The 18,471-nt window shown below is 39.8% G+C and overlaps 3 protein-coding genes across 3 annotated transcripts in view; 2 read left to right on the top strand and 1 right to left on the bottom strand.

Annotated features, from left to right (window-relative positions):
- LOC111865061 (nose resistant to fluoxetine protein 6) overlaps positions 1–10,378 on the top strand; it is a 33,056-nt gene extending 22,678 nt beyond the window's left edge. Inside the window, exons 9-14 of the mRNA XM_023852785.2 lie at positions 4,535–4,614; positions 5,215–5,310; positions 6,609–6,738; positions 6,931–7,105; positions 8,094–8,236; positions 9,542–10,378. Coding sequence (XP_023708553.1) covers positions 4,535–4,614; positions 5,215–5,310; positions 6,609–6,738; positions 6,931–7,105; positions 8,094–8,236; positions 9,542–9,700 — 783 coding nt within the window. The 3' untranslated portion in view covers positions 9,701–10,378. The remainder of the gene's footprint in view (positions 1–4,534; positions 4,615–5,214; positions 5,311–6,608; positions 6,739–6,930; positions 7,106–8,093; positions 8,237–9,541) is intronic.
- A 1,443-nt stretch (positions 10,379–11,821) lies between these two features.
- On the bottom strand, positions 11,822–15,928 carry LOC111865069 (putative gustatory receptor 28a). The gene has a single exon (XM_023852798.2). The coding sequence runs from the start codon at positions 13,616–13,618 to the stop codon at positions 12,314–12,316; it is 1,305 nt and encodes a 434-aa protein (XP_023708566.1). The 5' UTR covers positions 13,619–15,928; the 3' UTR covers positions 11,822–12,313.
- A 49-nt stretch (positions 15,929–15,977) lies between these two features.
- The window catches only part of LOC111865070 (zinc finger protein 239-like), a 21,765-nt gene continuing 19,271 nt past the window's right edge, over positions 15,978–18,471 (top strand). The window contains exon 1 of the mRNA XM_023852799.2: positions 15,978–16,682. Within this exon, the coding sequence (XP_023708567.1) occupies positions 16,619–16,682 (64 nt within the window). The 5' untranslated portion in view covers positions 15,978–16,618. The remainder of the gene's footprint in view (positions 16,683–18,471) is intronic.

Raw genomic sequence — 18,471 nt, 5'->3', positions numbered from 1 at the left:
TCAATTTACCTATTCCTTCCAGCCGCACTATGGCCCTGGGGTCGACTCAGTCTCTAACAGAAATGAGCACCAGGAATATTTTTGGGTGTAAAGGGCGGCCGCCGGGTAAGGCGCGTAAGCTGTGAGCCGATTGTCTAGAAAATATGGGAGTCTCGACGTTTCAAATCCCTATGGGCCTCCACAGCCTGTTACAGAGATAGCTTTGCTTTCTTATGCTTCATGATTCCTCAGCAAAGTTATATGTCAGTATCACATAACAATCACGCGTGCTAAACATTTAGTTCATATTAATGTCTTTTAAGGTTACAATGAGAATATTTATAGCTGCCAAGAGGGATTGCGATGCTCTGTGTTGCGTAATTGTCTCGGAGTGTTGACGTAATTCCCTGTGATAAAATATTAAATCTGTGCTTGTGTCTTGACACTTGATGGAAAATGGCACGAGCGATCAGAAATAAAAGTAGAGAAAAGTTGAAATTAGCGGTAAATTGAAAATTCGTTCACTTTGGCACCACGTGGAGGCAAGCGGCTAGTTCACGGTCCGGTCGCCATTACTTCTGGGAAATGAACATTGTATACAAACCCCAAAACCGGTCTGGTGGCGCAGAAATATCCCTGATCCTACCGGGAATCGAACCTGCGTCGTCCAGCCCCTACTCAGTACTATATGCTTGTATAAAATAATCAATAAATACAGTGAATAACAAAAGTAATGGGATTTATAAATAAAACACTGCTGAGGTGTGTAGGATATTGTTCTGGGTGTTACACACGCGAATCGTGTTGATAAGAAAAGGAATTTCTTCCGTTAAAATCACATCTTACTTACTTACTTATTCATGGAGCTGAGCCCTTCTGGAGGAGCCACAAATTCTGCATCTACTCAAGAATTTCCCAGCATTTTATGGAACCCGAAGGTTCATTACCGTGTTCACAAGAGTCCTCCACTGGTCCCTATCCTGAGAGAGATCTATCAAATCCATACCATCCCATCCTATCTCTCTAAGATCCATTCTAATATTGTCCACCCACCTACCCCTTGGTCTTCCCTGTGGTCTCCTTCCGTCTGGCTTTCCCACCAATATCCTATACGCATTCCTCGTCTCCCCCATTCGCGCTACATGACCTGCCCACCTCATCCTCCTTGACTTGATCATTCTAATTATACTTGGAGAAGAGGTTAAAATCACATCTACTGTAATTTATTTATTGCATCACTGAACAGTCGAGATCGGCGTAGATAATTCCATAGCTCGGCACTATGTCGCTAGCAGTCATACTCCAGCGCGATGGTAATTCTGCTACCTCCTAGGGTCTCCTGGTCTCCTCGCCACACGGAACGGCCCGGTGGCTGGTGAGGAAGACGAGTGACGGCTTCGGCCTGTCTTGCGGGCAGCATTGGGGGCCGGTGAGGTGCGTCCCCGAGGGTGGAAGCACCCGACGCTCCACTCCAAAAAGCTGCTAACCTGGATACCGCGATTAACAAACAGTCCGTCGGTGAAACATATTTTGTTTCGAAGAAAGCGGTCTTCTAGGATGTGTGGCACCGTTTAGATGTGGTGTTAACCGACGTTTCGGAGGAACGTATCGCCTCCATCTTCAGGGTAGAAGGAAAAATAAGAAAATCCGCAAGCGAATAGAGTGAAAACAGGTGCAAGCAGACTAATGTTGGAAATAAACTCATTTTGTTTCCCTTCTTTTATTTTGTGAAGCGGTTTGGAGAGAGACATATGATTGGGAAGGACTTCGTAGGAAACCGTCGTTACCCAATCGATGTAATTTACACCGGCATTTTCTTGGTGGGAGCGAGAAAAAGCACGACAAACCTTAGTCAGTGCAGCCGGTGTCCCAACCGAGACTCGAACCTCCCAAGCGATACTGCTGTCATAAGGCGTTAGGTAACCCCATCTTAACTTAGCTGAATCCACTTCAGATCATCAAAACCACATTTTTTTTAACATTAATATCATCGTCCCATCTCAGTATCATTTTTAAAATTGACTGCGAATAAAGGGTAACTGAGATGGGCCGTTACAGGCAATTAGTCGCCGGCTTCCCACCGCGACGGCCCGAGCTCGAGCCTGAGTCAGGTCATGTGGGATTTGTGGTGGACAAAGTGACACTGGGCAGGCTTTTTTCCCGAGTACTTCTGTTTCTCCTGCCAGTTCGCATTCCACCGATTGCTCCATAATCGTCATCCTCATCATTATGTCATCCGGAATTGGTACAATAGGCCCAACAGTTGCCACAGTACCCAGTGCACTCAGTCTCACCGCATGAGAGAGAAAAACGGAGATGCAATGTTCTCATGGCTATGAAGAATATGTCTTCTTGAACGTAGCAGCCTACAAGGAGTCACATCCAACTTGTTAATTATTTACAATCATTACCAGAGTGCATATACAGCGAATACGTACCAAGAGCTGCTTTACCGAAATAATACTCACGTCTCAGGGGGAAAACTACTTTGAGCAGATACATCAATAACAACAGCTGACAGAAACAAATGCTAGGTTATATTGTGGGAAATCTGTATATTTTAAACACGATAATCTAGTGGATATTAGACTCATAGTATTTCGAGGACGAATTCAAATCATTATGGCCAGACGTTATCTCTCGGACTGGTAACTGGAAAACCAATGTCCTAAACTGGCACTAAATTACAGTTTGCTCAAGAAACGTGCAACTTCACGTAAATACAAGAAACATCTTCTGTAGCAGTTACACTTACCTGTATAGATATAGACGTCCACAGGATCCAAATGGTTACCGTATTATTAAGTTACAGTACCAATATTTCAACATCACTTTCACTGAAACACTTACTTCAAATATTTTATCCAACTGCCCGCCCAAATCACTTCACTTTTCGTCATTTCGCGGCAGTAGCGCCGCTTTACGCACGAATTATCAGGGAAGCAAACATACACACATTAAAAGATACTGGTATCCGTCAGGGCTGCCAATGGCTGAGTCGAAATGTAACTGAAACGCAGAATATGCAACGCAGAAAAATGCCGGTGTGTAGGTGTCTTTTGATGGGAGGAGCATGTCATATTTCCTCGATTCTAACACACGCTTCTTGTTAACATTTTGACATTTCAGAAATCGGGGTGCGTCTTATATTTGATGGCGCCTGAGAATCGATGTCCAAGAATTTTATTGTGACCTAAGCGTAAGCCAAATCGTATCCGTAACATTAGTCGTGAGATAACAAGCACAAAGGTAGCAACAAAGGACATTCCGACAATATTTCTATGTGTTTCCATTTCTTAAAACGTCCTTATGTGTGACTACTTAAAGCACCTGATGGGAGTTGGACGCTGGAAATACCAAGTGGTTTTTAATGCAAACAGGGATTTCGCGATGAGGAGAGATCGGTCGTTGTTCATTATTACGCTAAGCATCGTTGCGTCTTAATAATCGAGGGTTTGTCTTGCAATTGGTCGCGCCTGTTTTCCTTAGAAGAACGCATTAATAAATCACGGTCGCGTCTGACAATTGCTGGCGTCTCAGAACCGAGAAAATATGGTATTATAGAAAATGTCCGTCGGTTATTGTTAGCATGTGTTTTGCTTACACGACGTCAAGAGTGTATCTTTAGTCATAACAAGGAATGTTCTGTACCGCCAAAGATATTTTTCTTCACTGCGATTTTAGTGATAACTTCGTTATTCGTTTGTGTTCGTAAGCATATAACGATAATCAAGTCACAATTTACACGTTAAAAGTCCAGCGACTTGAGCAAAACGAATTTCCGTTACCGTGACGCTGCCGGTATTTAATGACAGTATTTCAGACCATATCGTCGAATGACAGGTTGATGAGCGAATAATAATCTCAATAGGATCTGAATGAATAGGTTGTTCCTGCCATTGTCAAATGTAGCGCCATTGCTAGGATGTGGATGAAATCGAAACTAGGCTATACAAATAGTGCTATGACACTCGACTGTAATGCTACTGCTAGAATGCTATAGATGATACTGATCGTAGACTGTAATAGTCACCTAAACTGATTTGGTGTAAAGAAGTGGGAAATAAGAAATAAAATGAATAGATGTCTTCATAGACACCGCTGTGAGGGGAGTTCTGTCTTCTGGGGTCTGATACCGTGTATAGCTTGCTGCCTGCCTCATGCTGGTTTCTTGTTTGGACTACTCTTGCAGACTATGAGATATGTTCCTCCGAAACATCCGCTGACTTCCGCCCGGCATACGCGGCGTTACATCCCAGAAGCTTGAACTCTTCGAAAGGCATGTAAATGGGAGAAAGGAGGGAAAGAGATAAAGGTATGTGTGGGATAGAGGAAAGAAAGACAGGGACGAGAGAAATATTTTGACGTAAAGAAGACAGGGGGAAGAACGAGGATTGGAATCGCGATAGAACGGGCGCATAAAGAGAATGTGGAAGGAATACGGGAGAAGGGCAGAAGCAGATAGAGATACGAAAGTTTATAGGAGACTGACCACTGAATTTTAACGGACATTACACTAGTCATTGCATAAAGTGCAGCTTACGCTCTGTTTCAGTGCATGCTGTGGAGCTGGTACATGGCTAATGACACTCAGTTCTATGTGCTCGGAATTCTGCTGCTGCTGGCGTCAGTCAGGTGCGTACAAACTGGTTCACTTGATGACATGTGTCGTGAATATGGACTTCCACGGCGACTCCCAGAGGGTTTATGAGAGGCGGCGAAGATAAAGCTAAAGTTGTCCTTGTGTCTGGTTAAGCATCACGTCATGAAGACGCATGGGACAATGCAGTACTAAATTATGGCCGTCGAAATATCTTCAGAGGGCCCTGAAAGTGACGCCATTGTCGAAGTTCCTTCACTCAAGAAACCGGGCACTTTAGAGTGAACTGAAGAAACAGTGACAAGGATATTGAGAAGGGAAATAAAATTAAAATATAAAGAAAATAAAAGTGTGTAGGAATGAACGTGAACAAGATGGTTTAGCCTCGTTTTGGAAAATGTCAGGAAGGGAGGAAATGGCTGGCAAGATATCCGAAAGAAAGTATTGTGAGAAGGAAGAACGGATTTGAACCTTTTCTTCCATCCGCCAGACCAGCTTTCAACACAGCAGGTTTAGGTTTGAACATTTCATGGCTGACAGTACACACGTCATTCAAGCTCTCTGAAGATTTGCGGACGCCATGTAATTTTGGGTGGCATATCGTGATGATGCTGACAATATTATTTTCACTTCAGGTATTTCCGAGCAGTGGCGGCAGTCTGGGCAGTGTTCCTGGTAAGCAGCTGGTGTACCACAGGGATTATATCCTACCAGTACCAATATGTCGCCAGGTATGGGGTCACGCATTTGCAAATAACTTCCTTCTTCTGTAACCAGCCAAGTACCAGGTCAGACATTGTCACGTATTTAGTGATTGTAGAAGGGATTTGGATTGGTAATCGGATTTACTGAACCCGTAACTACAGGTAATTACAACGCTATCGTTAATTCACACACTTTACAGTTCACTATGGCACGCATTAAGTCTTCTCAGTCTATGTCTTCAATAGTAGTTGCTTGGTAACGGCTCCTAACGACGTAGATTCCTCTGCTGCCGTGTTCACGTCGTTACTGGCTGCTGTCTCATAGCTTCTCATGGCCGCAACTCCTGGTCGCGTCTCGCCACCTCTGGCTAGCACTCACTTCTCCCTCGTCTGCAGACTGTCCTGGCTTGTCCAGATGGTAGAGCGGATCGCATAGGAAACGCCGTTCCTCACAGTTCCTCTACCGTTGCGTCTACATATCCGTTGCCAAGGTGACGTGTTTATGGAGCCACTGCCTAGCAACGGCCATCCCTCAGGTTCTGCTATCTTTTATCGTGTGTTCACACCTCTGTTACTTAGTAATGGACGTCTCTGGCTCTTCCAGCTCAATCACTGTTAGCTCTTTCTAAGAGACCAAACAGAGTAGTTGTCCTACTCCCTCACCTGAGGACAGAAACAGATCCAGTTTCCAAAATGTTGTGTTTTCTAATTTTTAGAATACCTGATGATGGAGAAAGTCTGAAAATCCAGTAATTCTGAACAGTTATTCCCTTCAACAGGATAAGTCGATTAGTTTATAAATCGAAGTAGTGTGTTATCTATGTGATTAGAGATGGCTGTTAACATTATATTTATATGAAAGTCCACCTCCAAACTTCTTACCTGCATCATATACCAACAACTTACCTTCTTTGTAGCCCACCTTCACCACAAGAACGGTTAAGCAGATTTAGGAACCTTCAGAACCGGTAAATTTTCTGTTTCCCCATTATAATATAGTGTCTCTTACTTACCCCTTCACTTTCTCTTCTCTTCTCGGACTTCCAAGCCATAACTTGTAACCACAGAATTGAGTCTAACACTTCAGCTAAGCCATTTCACGAACAATGCTGAAGACAAATGGTAATGTTTGTTTGTTTAATCCTCTATGGGTCCAAATCTGTGCAGGCTAAGTTGACATGATGAACGTCTGCCTCTTCTTCCTGAAAGGCCAACAATTTTCGGGTTGCTCTCAGATGATTACACTGCATTATTCTGCATGAGAGAGACACTTGTCCACTAGTTTGTTGACAAAATGTCTAATTGCATGCATGTGTTGCCTCCAGAATACAGGAGCCATTTGCCCAGTTTGATACCTTGTACGACAAGCCATGGACCAGGGTGGGACCTTACCTTATTGGCATGGCGACTGGCTGGCTGCTACACAGGACAAATTGTGCCTTCAAGATACCAACAGTAAGTCATCATCTCATGTTTCATCCGCGTTATGGGGGAACGGGCAACCAATCACAATTCATACTCAAAATACCATGAATAATAACCAGACACAGGCAAGTTAAATTTAACCCCCTCCCCCCAAATAATCATTAAAATTTATTTCAAACCAAAATCTGGATTCACATTTTTTCACCTGGCGGTTCTGTTCAGACTGTGGTAATCAGCGGCTGGACCCTGGCCCTGCTGTGTATGTTCAGCCTCGTGTACGGCCTACTGCATGTTCAGCTAGGGATGCTCACTTCAGCAGCTTACGCAGGCCTGGGGCACACTGCCTGGGCACTGGGGCTTGCTTGGATAGTGGTTGCCTGCTGTACCGGTTATGGTGGTAAGTAAGGGGTTTGTGCAGGAACTTATATGTGAAGGGCTAGGCAGCTTTCACTTCAGATGTGTGTTACTTGTATGGCTCAATCCTGTCCACAGTCTACTGTGTGTGCAGATGTTGTGAGATCATGCATTCTCTGTGTATTGTCTGTGCAGGAGCTGTAAGTGTACCATAGGAGTATGTTGTTATTGCGAACGTACTGTCTGTGCAGGTACATTCTCTGTACAAATGTTGTGGTTGCAGGTGTTGTCTGTGCAGGAGCTGTAAGTGTACCATAGGAGTATGTTGTTATTGCGAACGTACTGTCTGTGCAGGTACATTCTCTGTACAAATGTTGTGGTTGCAGGTGTTGTCTGTGCAGGAGCTGTAAGTGTACCATATGAGTATGTTGTTATTGCGAACGTACTGTCTGTGCAGGTACATTCTCTGAGTACATTCTCTGTACAAATGTTGTGGTTGCAGGTTATGAGAGTGCACTGTGCTTGCAGGTGTTGTCTGTGCAGAGGCTGTAAGTATGTTAGTATGTGCACTGTCTGTGTAGAGGCTGTAAACAGAGTCACTTTGTCCAATAGGCAAAATGGACCACTGCCCAGGGCCTCCATCGAGCGAGTGTCAGTACCATGTACTTCAAATTTCAATAATTATTTCTGAATATCCAAAGAATAAATGTGCAGACTTTCTAGTCTAGGCCATAATAAATTTCAAATAATTATGTCAGATGTCACTGTAATGCAGATGGCCTGTCTTTCTTGGTTTTGTTAATAAAATCACATTTTGTACTGGTATAAAAGTGTGATATCTTTTATTTTTAGAGGTAAATAGGGGAGATCCAAGGGCCCGCCATTTCCTTTAAGCAGTCCTGGTTGCACTGTGAGTGTATGCCCTGTGTACAAACTATGAGTGCATTGAATCTATGAGATTGAGAGTGTATTGTTTCTGTGGGGGCTGTGAGTGTATTTGTATTCATGTTGTGAGTGCACTGTCTGTGCAGGTATTGTGAACAGCCTCCTGTCGTTCCGGGCGCTGTTACCCCTCAGTCGCCTTACATACTGCGCCTATCTCACTCATCCTCTTATCATGGTAGTCACGGGGTTCAGCATGGATGGACCACTTCATCTCCACAACTTGCTAGTGGTAAGTTCCTGCAGCCATCTGCGCAATAATGGATTTTTATGTTGTGAACTACAAGTCAATGGCAAAAGGTGTAAAGAAATGTTCACCCTTTGGCATGGAAAGGTAGGATGACAATACTAGTCTTTGTGTACTTTTAACATAAATTGAAATAGGGCTGCAGGGGTTATGAACTACGCCTGTTCTGGTGCTTAATATGAGTGCTATGGATGAACATAGTATTCTTAATGTGATGCCTTGTAGTCTGGTAAGGGCAACACTCTAGTGTCACATTCCAGTAAGCAGGAGTCTTCACAGTCAAAACTGACACAGCCTTAGATCTCCCTTAATGGTGCGCACGATTCAATTCTTGAAGAAAAGAAGAGACTGTAGAAAACAGTTTTGGACTTTGAGATTCTTAGAGTGGTGACTGTTCTTCTGACCTGTGACAGTGTGTAGTCCAGTAGAATTTTAAAATTAGAACTAAAGATTTTATAGTGCTACTACAGGTACGTCAGAATTAACATGTGTAAAGTGATCTACATCCAGACAGATATCAACGAAGTAGATGTTGATAGTAACAAGGAAAGTGTTTTAAATGTTAAATTTTGAGCTGAGTGCAGTGTGACAGCGACGTGAGTGTTATACACCTGATGATGGCCGTCTGTGGCCGAAACATGTAGTGTGGGTGAATAAGATCAAGGACACATAATATATTGTTTGCACTTGGGACGGAATTTGTATCATTATATCATTTACAGTAGAAATTCATCAACATCTTGGAGGAACATTCTGCCTCCTTCAGTGTAGAATAAGCTGACGAAGCAGCATCAGCAAGAAACAACCAAATGTGGTGTATATGCATTGGTGTTGGTGGAAGGAGGAGGCCAGGCGTCTGCCCTTCACATATGGATTTTTAGGGGGGAAAAAAAAGAAAAGAAAAATGAGAGTTTTGGGGGCAAAGGTAGACCAAATATTAATATAAAAATTATAATTACTTTTTTTTAAAAGGTAATGTTCTGTCTTGAATCCTCTTAGGAGATCAGTAAAAGTAGCCATAGACAGCTTAAATGTAAGTTTGTGAGCAAATTTTGTCTCCCCCCTCAAAAAAAAGTTTCCACAGTGTCCACGAGTACATCAAAATAATATTTGGAAATTAAGTTTCAACCTCACAGAAAACACAAAGACAAGCAGGTAAATACTGTTCAGAGAAATCGCTGTTCATTGTGAGAATCATACAAAACAGATAGACTGTGTGGGCAAAATGCATGTTTTCTTTTATGTCAAAGTGGGTGGTACATGCAGTGGCCAGTTAATACTATGTTTCAGTTGATCCTGTACCTAGGCAACATGGTGGCCGCCTTTGCGTTGTCCTTCTTCATCTCTCTTGCCTTCGAGGCACCAGTGGTCAACTTGCTCAAGATAACCATGGCAAGCAGAAAGAAAAGCTCCCAGGACAATGTCACAGGGTGCACAAAATGTCACTGATAACTGAAGAAGAACATCTGGTGATCACATGATGTAAGGGCACTCTGTTGAGACAAACTGAGGCTGCGTTGGTAATACAGAGGGAAATGTGTCTCTCCAGTTGAACTTGACCAAGGTCTTTTAGACTCCAGTTCCAACATGACACAATATACCACCATGGGCTCCAGCTGGTTGGGGGGAGGGGGAGCTAGGCATTCCTCTGCCTGGGCATAAAAAGAGACAAACGCAAGTGAAAAAGACAGGAATTGTACGAGATATTAATATCAAAAATTTATTTTCTTCTTAACTCTTTTATATTCTGAACACTTCAAGATGATCAATAAAAATCCTGAAGAACTCTAACCTAGGATTATAAGCCAATCTCCTGGCTGCTTCCCTTGGTAAAAAGCCTTGCTGACACCCATGGATACCACACAGATTGCTATTCTTCATATGTTGCCTGTTGTAAGAACAGGGTAATCTGTGTTCGCTAATTTTGGCAGAAATGCTGTAAGGACTGATACTTAATGTAAAATTATGATGCTGGAATTCTGAGACACAGAAAGTGATATGCTCACAGATGGAGGTAAGGTTGTCAGCCTCATGCGCTGGCCACTCTTTACACCCTGGAAAGATTCCTGGTTCTCATTTCTGTTAGAGGCTGAGTTGACCACAGGGCCATAGTGCAGCTTGAAGAATCAAAAAATCCAATGGCCTCACCAGGAGCTGAACCCATGACCTTCTGGCTTGTAGCATAATGCCTCAACTAACCATGCTACTGCATGCTCGCGCGCACACACACATACATTAAATGATCACTTTAAAGTAATATTTCATATTCCAACAGAAATATACTGAGTGCTGAATGAATAGGGTGACTTCAGTGTATAGGGATAGGCTTGAGGAGGGCTTCATTGCTAGCTGTTTACAGATTATTCAAATTTAAATGGTCTTCTTCATTATGAACCAGCAGTCAGTGAGCTGGGTCATATCTTGACCTGTTTGGGCCTCATTCATTCTGTTGTCTCTTCAAACGCAGTTTTTAATTTGTAATAGTTCCAGAATGCTGTTTCTTTGCATTCTGTTGGCATGTTGAATCAAACGGGGTTTCATCTTCCAAAATTTTGTACAATATGCGTTCAGGCTGCAACTTTCTTAATATGTCTTACGTTCTCATATGTTCAATTCAAGTGCCTTTCACAGTATCCTGTGCTGATAGTTTGACAAAAAGGATGATTAAAACTGAATTTACTTCAGCAGCTGTACTTCTGGGAATGGCTGTGTGATATTTATTCTAGATCAGCATGCCCTTCCAGAAAAATCTGCAATGCAATTTCAGAAACAGTTTTTGTTACTTGTGGCCACCTACATGTACCATCTTCAGGTTCCTGGGCTGAAGCACACATCACCTTCAGAATATAATTCTTATGAGGCAGGTTGTATAAAAAACATTTTGGAATTAAAATGGTCTGTCTTCAGAATTTCATGTACATGAAACTGTACACTATTTATAATCACTTGAACACTCAACAAGGTTACCATAAAATAAATAAAAATGATACTACATGATGTCATGATTTCGTGTAAAAACATCTCATTACCATGGTTACTATGAAACATGTGAAGGTTATATGCTCATAGTCCTTATCATCCTAGTGATTTCCTTATGGAGGAAATGTCAGAGAAAGAAGTTAGCTAGGATTCAAACACATGCACATAACAGCAAAGTTAACAGTTTTCCTGGAGTTGTCCCTGCAAGAAAAACATCTTTTATTTTTACACTTTTTTCCCCATAACACAGTTTGGGAGACAGGGTGGGATGTATTGACATGTGTGTTTGGCATTTATACATATAGATACTTATAGTTGGTTGAGGTACTATGTTACAAGCTGGAATGCCACAGTTTTGATTCCTGATGAGGTCATTGTATTTTTCAATTGATCTAATCCTTCCAGCTGCTCAATGGCCCTGAGATTGACTCAGCCTCTAAGAGAAATTAGTACTGGGAATTTTCCTTGTGTGTGTGTGTGGGGGGGGGGGGGAAAGGGCGGTCAGTGCATAAGACTGACAACCGCACCGACATCTGTGAGCCGACTACCTAGAAAATGTGGGAGCCTTGATGTCTCCCAACCCTATGGGCCTCCACAGCCTGTTACAGGGATAGTAGCTTTACTTTTTTTTAATTAGGGTTAAGGGTAAATTTGTTAGTGGGTGTAATTAAGTGCCAAGCCATTAAGCGGCATGAAAGTTTGGAGACACTGATGTACGCATTCAACCTTGGCACTAGATGGAGATGAGCAGTCAGCTGCATGCATAAGTCATTTCATCTTTCGTATTCACTGGACAGGAGAGACTGGGTGGGCCCTAAAGCTGGTCTGGTCACTGTGGAGAAAACAGAAATCTCTTGCCCCTACTGGGAATTGAACCAAGATTCCTCTGTTGTAAAACTCTTGCACAAAATTTAACTGAAATTTATTTAGTAGTTTCAGAGATGAAAAACACAGATTGACACAAACACCTGCTTTTGAGTTTATTTTGTTAACTTCATAGCAAAGCTACATTAAAGAAAAAAAAAAGTCCCTCTTGTATTAATGTGGAAATAAAGAGTAATTTGAAAATCAGTGACATCCATTTCATTTAAACTGCACGAGAACAATTATGTAACTTGTGACTGATGTTAAAATCGTAAAGAGCAGAGACATGTCCACTTTAAAGAAACAGAAAGCAGAAAATTCAATCTGATTCTTTGTTATTTGAACAGAAAACAGTTTCAACTGTTGCAACATATCATATCTTAAAGACTGTTGCAAAAGAAGTTTCTGTATGATATCATCAATTTTCTTACATTCTGACATTACCCTCTGGCACATAACTGTCATCACTATTATTGTACTCAGGAATATCAGGATCCAAGCCACAAGTGATCCGACGTGCAAGGGTGAGTCCCAGTTTTCTATTCCAAGAACAACTACACCACTCAATGTGATGGAAACAAGATGATATATATTGGTAATCAATCCTCCAGCTGCCCGAACAAAGAGAAGCAAAATCAGAAATCCATAAACTGAGTTTATGAGTTGTGTAGCATCATAAATATTATTGTATATTTGCCTGAAGGTGATAATTTTGTCTACCTGATATAGTTTGCCATGTAAAAGCAAATTTCTTGGACTTGATTGGTACTTGTTTCCGCTGTCATCCACGGGATTCTCAGAGATCAAGCTTGTTACACATGACAACTCAAATTTATCAACTCTTTCAAAAGAAGTAGGTTTAACTGTGGAAGTTAATATCATTGATGGTGTGTTGTCTAAAACTGAAGACATCTCTTTTCTCAAAAGGATTAATCGCTGTTGTATGCATCTTGTAACATGACAAAACTGCATAATCAAAACCACCGATATTAAATAAGCAAGGCGATAAAGTGAAGTATAAACAAAATACCTTCGTTCCTCCACTTGCAGAATGTCATAACACATGAACATAGCAAGCAAGATACATACAGCATACATAAAATATACAAAATAATTCTTACATTTAGTATAGTTACAAAGTTTCATCTGGCATAATGTATTGTCAATCTGACTTAGTTTCTCTATAAGTTCTGCAAATTTGAATCTTTTCATGAACAAGACTGTAAATGAAAACACTGCATTAACAAAATTCATTGGAAAACAAAATGAATTATTCAGTGCTATACCAGGATTAGATTGTCCAACATTTTTGTACCTGTAGATTCCACTAATTAAGCCAAATACCATTACATTACTCATAAACAGTGTCCATACAAATCCTGTGACATTAGAGCGCAGCCTAGTATTGATGACTGTTTTACACACAACACAGTTCCTGGAGAATGAATATGGTGCCAAGCACACAACCTTCGACATGTAATATATGTGCTTCAGTTCACGTTGGATGCTGGGAGTGTTTTCCATTACTTTCAATCTATGATCCTATATTAAAATGTTTCAGTATGCATTCTGAAATTAATGAAGTTTGGGGCGCTGACATTATACCAGAAATGCTATTACATTGTGCACTTCTTTCACAGACATTGATTAAACTCCAATGCTTACAATTTGGCCAAACAGTCTGAGAGCACGCACTGTATTCCAAAATTGTAATGTGTTCCTGACATTATAATCTGGCAAAACTGGAACACAAATGATCTGTAAGATGTCCGATACATCTGTAAGACATATGAAGCATATAGAACATATGATTAATAATGCTATTATGGAGGGCTTTTTGGTATAGTAAAAACGACGAACTTTATGCCTTCTAACTTAATGAGAAAAGATATGTGTTTTGCTCTGATGTTCAATTCAATTTTCATTACTCCTCACTTTTTCCTTCTGGAGATCCCCCAAAAGATACAACATTTATGCATTATAATGATTAAAACTATAATGTCCAGCCATTACCGAAGTCCAATATGTTTCAGTTTGTTTACCCAGTCTGTTTGCCAAATACTAAGGTACTCATAGTAATAAGTTCAACAAGCAACAAATGGTGACTAATGTGTTTTGGGATCTGAAGGTATTCCAAGGCAAGATGGTATGTTTAGTATTATTGTAAAATATGCTTAATATATTTAAGTAAAATTCTGTTAATATGAAAAACACAATGTTGGCTGTTGTAATTCATGTAAAGTGCTATTATATAAAACTTGCATAAAGCTGCCTGCTTGAAATTTCAATAGAAAATTGTTGTAAACAAACTTTGTCAGAATCTCCTAATCCTAATAGTTTTAAAAGTTCTGAATAGACAGTTACACGTATTGATCAGAAGGCGGAGCACTATGTCTTCTACTCCTGCCCGTAACGAGCTGTTAATATACAAAATGACATAACAGCATGTGTTGGCCTTTCATGTGTAAGGATATTTTCAACTCGAAAAGTCTTAAATGAACAGGAATGGATATGAAAGGAAGCAGTCATAGACTGCGGTACTGTTATGGCATTTACCTGGAGAGACTGAAGAAACAATAAAAGCTTCAGTCACGGTAACTAGTGTTCCGGCTGAGATTCAAACCAAGAACTTCTTAAAGATGAGTCCAGAGAAGCTTTTCTGATACTACAGAAAAAGTACATTTTTCATATGGCATGGCAATGCTACCGAACTAAAACACAGAACTGTGCCAACTATTTGACTTTGAATTTATTTATGTTTCATAAATCCAAGTACAGAGTGTCACCATAGGATATGGAACAAGTCAAGTACAAACACATGATATCTATACAGTAATAGTTTCAAACATATGACCTGTAATCTTGTGTTTTGGTAGGCTCCACAAACAGTCCACTAACTCGAGAACAGTGGGGAGTGATACTACATATATCCTGAGCTGTCTTTGCCACTGTAACTGTTAATGTACTCAGCAAACATGGCAGCGCTGGAAGCCAAGCATATAATAGATAATGTCAAGCTTGTATGATTATTTCAGACTCAGATATACAAGTATGAACCACTTGAAGCAGTTCTCATCACAGCTAATGGCTAATAAAACTGAGTTCAGAGCCTTTGGGTTCTCTAATGCAGACCTGTAAACTCTACAGCTTTTCTGGCAACTGTCACAACCTATACTGCAGTTATCCTGCAGGCTAAATAATTCACTATGTTGGATTTGAGGTTGTCACAGCAGTGGTTATGGAGAGTACAGTCTTCAGGGACATAAAATTGTGTAATAATAATCCACTGTAGGAACTACATAATTTGGCTTTGACACCCACAACCGTATAGACCTGAAATGATACTTGTAATAACAATAAATACTACATCTTATCAGCAGATTATTTAAAGAAAGTCATGCTTTTATTTTTCATATTCTATTTATACAGGAATCAGATGAGTTGAATATTTCACTCCCTTCCAAATTATGGAAAAATAATTTAAAGCGGCATTAGATATGAACCTAAATCGGGTTCTTTTACGAATGTGTTGCAGGTGGTCTTGAATCTGAAAACCAATTTAGCTCACACAACAGTAACGATGAAAATTAACTTCACAGAATGTAACATGTCCATTTTGTGGTGATATTTAACTCTGAATTGGAACATCCACTGATCTCCAGTGGATATTTTGTTGCTTATAATTAATTGTGTTTCAACAAGACAATGCATATGTTTATGTCTACAAACGCATTAATACAAGCCGAAACTTTGGCACTTTTACTACTGGTGTATACTCGTTAATACCTACTGGAATATAAACGCGAAATCAAAAGAAGAAATAAGCAGAAAATTATGAGGAAAAGGTGCATCGAAGGGGCAGTGACTGCAGTTAAGTGCGATGGAGATTGTTTCGAAATCAATAGACGTAATGCGTCGGTTTCTTCGACCTTAGGTATCATTAATCACAAAAAACACGATGCGATTTAATTCACGGATGCAAAGATGTGTATATTATAATATATGAAATTTCGGTCATTTTGAGTTCTGTGTACGAATTTCCAATTTTTGTAGAATTAGCAAGCATTCTTGCAGGAACTGTTTGTAAATGCATTTTTCATCTGATATTCGTAGGATAAATGGTGTTTTTCAGCACGTGCTGAAGTTTTGACGGTTTTGACAGTTTACTAGTGCCATGATGCGGGAGTTCTGAAAATTTATTATTAGCATGGCTTATCAAGTGGCAGTTACTGTAACTACACGACTACCGAACCTTATGTACAAGACTTACTATTAAGACGAAGCCGTCCTTACGGATTTCGGAGCTGCAACTGTTTGCATTTCAAGAGCAAGATGACAGAATCGAGTACACTGCAGCAGGACTCATTTTGGGGGATTTTCCCCAATTTTACAGTTTCATTGCAGGTGTCACAACTTACGTAATTACTTTGGTTCAGTTCAGTAAGAAATATTAATACGTCAGTATGAGTGTAAGATTCCGTTACTGCAAGAGCCACTGACCTTTGTTTATTTCTTTGGTATTAAATGACACTTCGTCAGGCTGTATGCTATGCAGCTTCGGAAGGCAGACAACGTGGTAAACAAAATGGTAAGGACAAATTATGGCCTTGTCCTATTTATTATACCGCCACCACCTGTGCTTAAGTATTATGAAAAGTTGCAAAGTTAAGGAAAAAAGGAACAAGGTTTAAGAACTGAAATTACTATCAGAAACACAAGAATCAAAGTCACAGCAATGTTAATACCAGTGGATGGGAACTGTTTTTGAAATTACTTTTAATTTTGGTTTGTATTGGACATACTACATATAATAACCACCACTTTCTGCAGAGTCCAAATAGAAATTGTACAGATTTTTAAGGTGTTTCATAGTAGAAAACTGTTGCATAAAATATAGATATTAGTGAGGTCTCAAAGATACATTTCAACATTCATATGTAGGCGGAAGGTGCAGCTTGAAATTACTTTTAATTTTGGTTTGTATTGGACATACTACATATAATAACCACCACTTTCTGCAGAGTCCAAATAGAAATTGTACAGATTTTTAAGGTGTTTCATAGTAGAAAACTGTTGCATAAAATATAGATATTAGTGAGGTCTCAAAGATACATTTCAACATTCATATGTAGGCGGAAGGTGCCGCTAAAAATAATTTGAACCATGTGTATCATTAATCGATTTCCAACATCAGATTTGTACCCACAGTAAATAAAAGCGGAAGCCTTTAATAAAATTGCCACAATTGAAGAGACCAGCACAATACAAAGCAATGTTCAGAGAGAAGAAGAGTTTCACATCATCTATATATGTGGTTGTATGAAGGTAATTTCTGGAAGTACTGTGGATTTGGTGTCTTTAGCAGTTGGATCTGTGGCAGAACTTGGCAGTCAAAGGGATAAGTTTCCAAATTCAATGCAAGATTTCCAACACTGTTTTTAGAACATTAGTAAAATAGTAGAACTGTTCAGAAAGGTTTCAAGAGACATGGCGAATAGGCTTAAGTAATGCATTACTTATACATGCTGAGTAGAATTCTCATGATATGACTATGACAATGATATGTTACTGTATAGGTACACTAGTACATATACATAACTGGAAGGACATGAAATTGTTATGCACTTTTTAATGGGTTATTATATTATTTACTAATGATAAATCACTCCTACTATTCTGCTCATTATATATATCACTTAATATGAATGCTGTATATTTTAACTATATTTTATGTAATTCAATTCAATTCAGTTCAATTTATTTCAAATTCAAAAATAGATCCAGATACAGGCTGGGAAACAACCATTGGATATAGAATGAGTCACAGATCAAAAAACAAGAATGAATGAATGAAAAACCAGAATGAAACAAGAAACAAGCATTCCGTTCCCACAGGAACAAGTCAAGGCATTCATAATATAAAACAAAATAAAAGAACATATCAGCCATATATACAACAAAACTCCCCCAGTCTGGAACTCATGACTCATCTATTATTTCCATAAAATCCAATACTTTAGGATGTGGAAAAGTCATATTAGATAAATAAGTAGCACAAAGAACTAAGTCAAGACATAAGAATAGAACCAGAATACAATTAATCTTACCGACTAGTATATACAAAAAATTCATCCACAGTATAAAATGGGTGACAAGTCGAGGCATTCATAATATAAAACAAATAATAAAAAAAAAGAACATATCAGCTATATATATATATATATACAACAAAACTTTCCCGGTTTACAAAAACAACACAGAGCCAAGACATCATATTATAGAACTCTCAAAGGTTTCAGGCATCAGTACAAGCTCTTTTTTCATTTTCATCACTCATCTATTATTTCATAAAAATCCAACACTTTAGGATGTGGAAA

The sequence above is a fragment of the Cryptotermes secundus genome, unplaced genomic scaffold (genome assembly GCF_002891405.2).
Source record: "Cryptotermes secundus unplaced genomic scaffold, Csec_1.0 scaffold1427, whole genome shotgun sequence".
Classification (NCBI taxonomy): Eukaryota; Metazoa; Arthropoda; class Insecta; order Blattodea; family Kalotermitidae; genus Cryptotermes; species Cryptotermes secundus.
The sequence above is the reverse complement of the archived record's forward strand: the minus strand, read 5'-3'. Positions and strand labels throughout refer to the sequence as shown.

What these genes read in the sequence shown, in the direction of transcription:
- LOC111865069 (XM_023852798.2), bottom strand. Translation starts at nt 13,618, where the DNA reads ATGGAAAACACTCCCAGCATCCAACGTGAACTGAAGCACATATATTAC.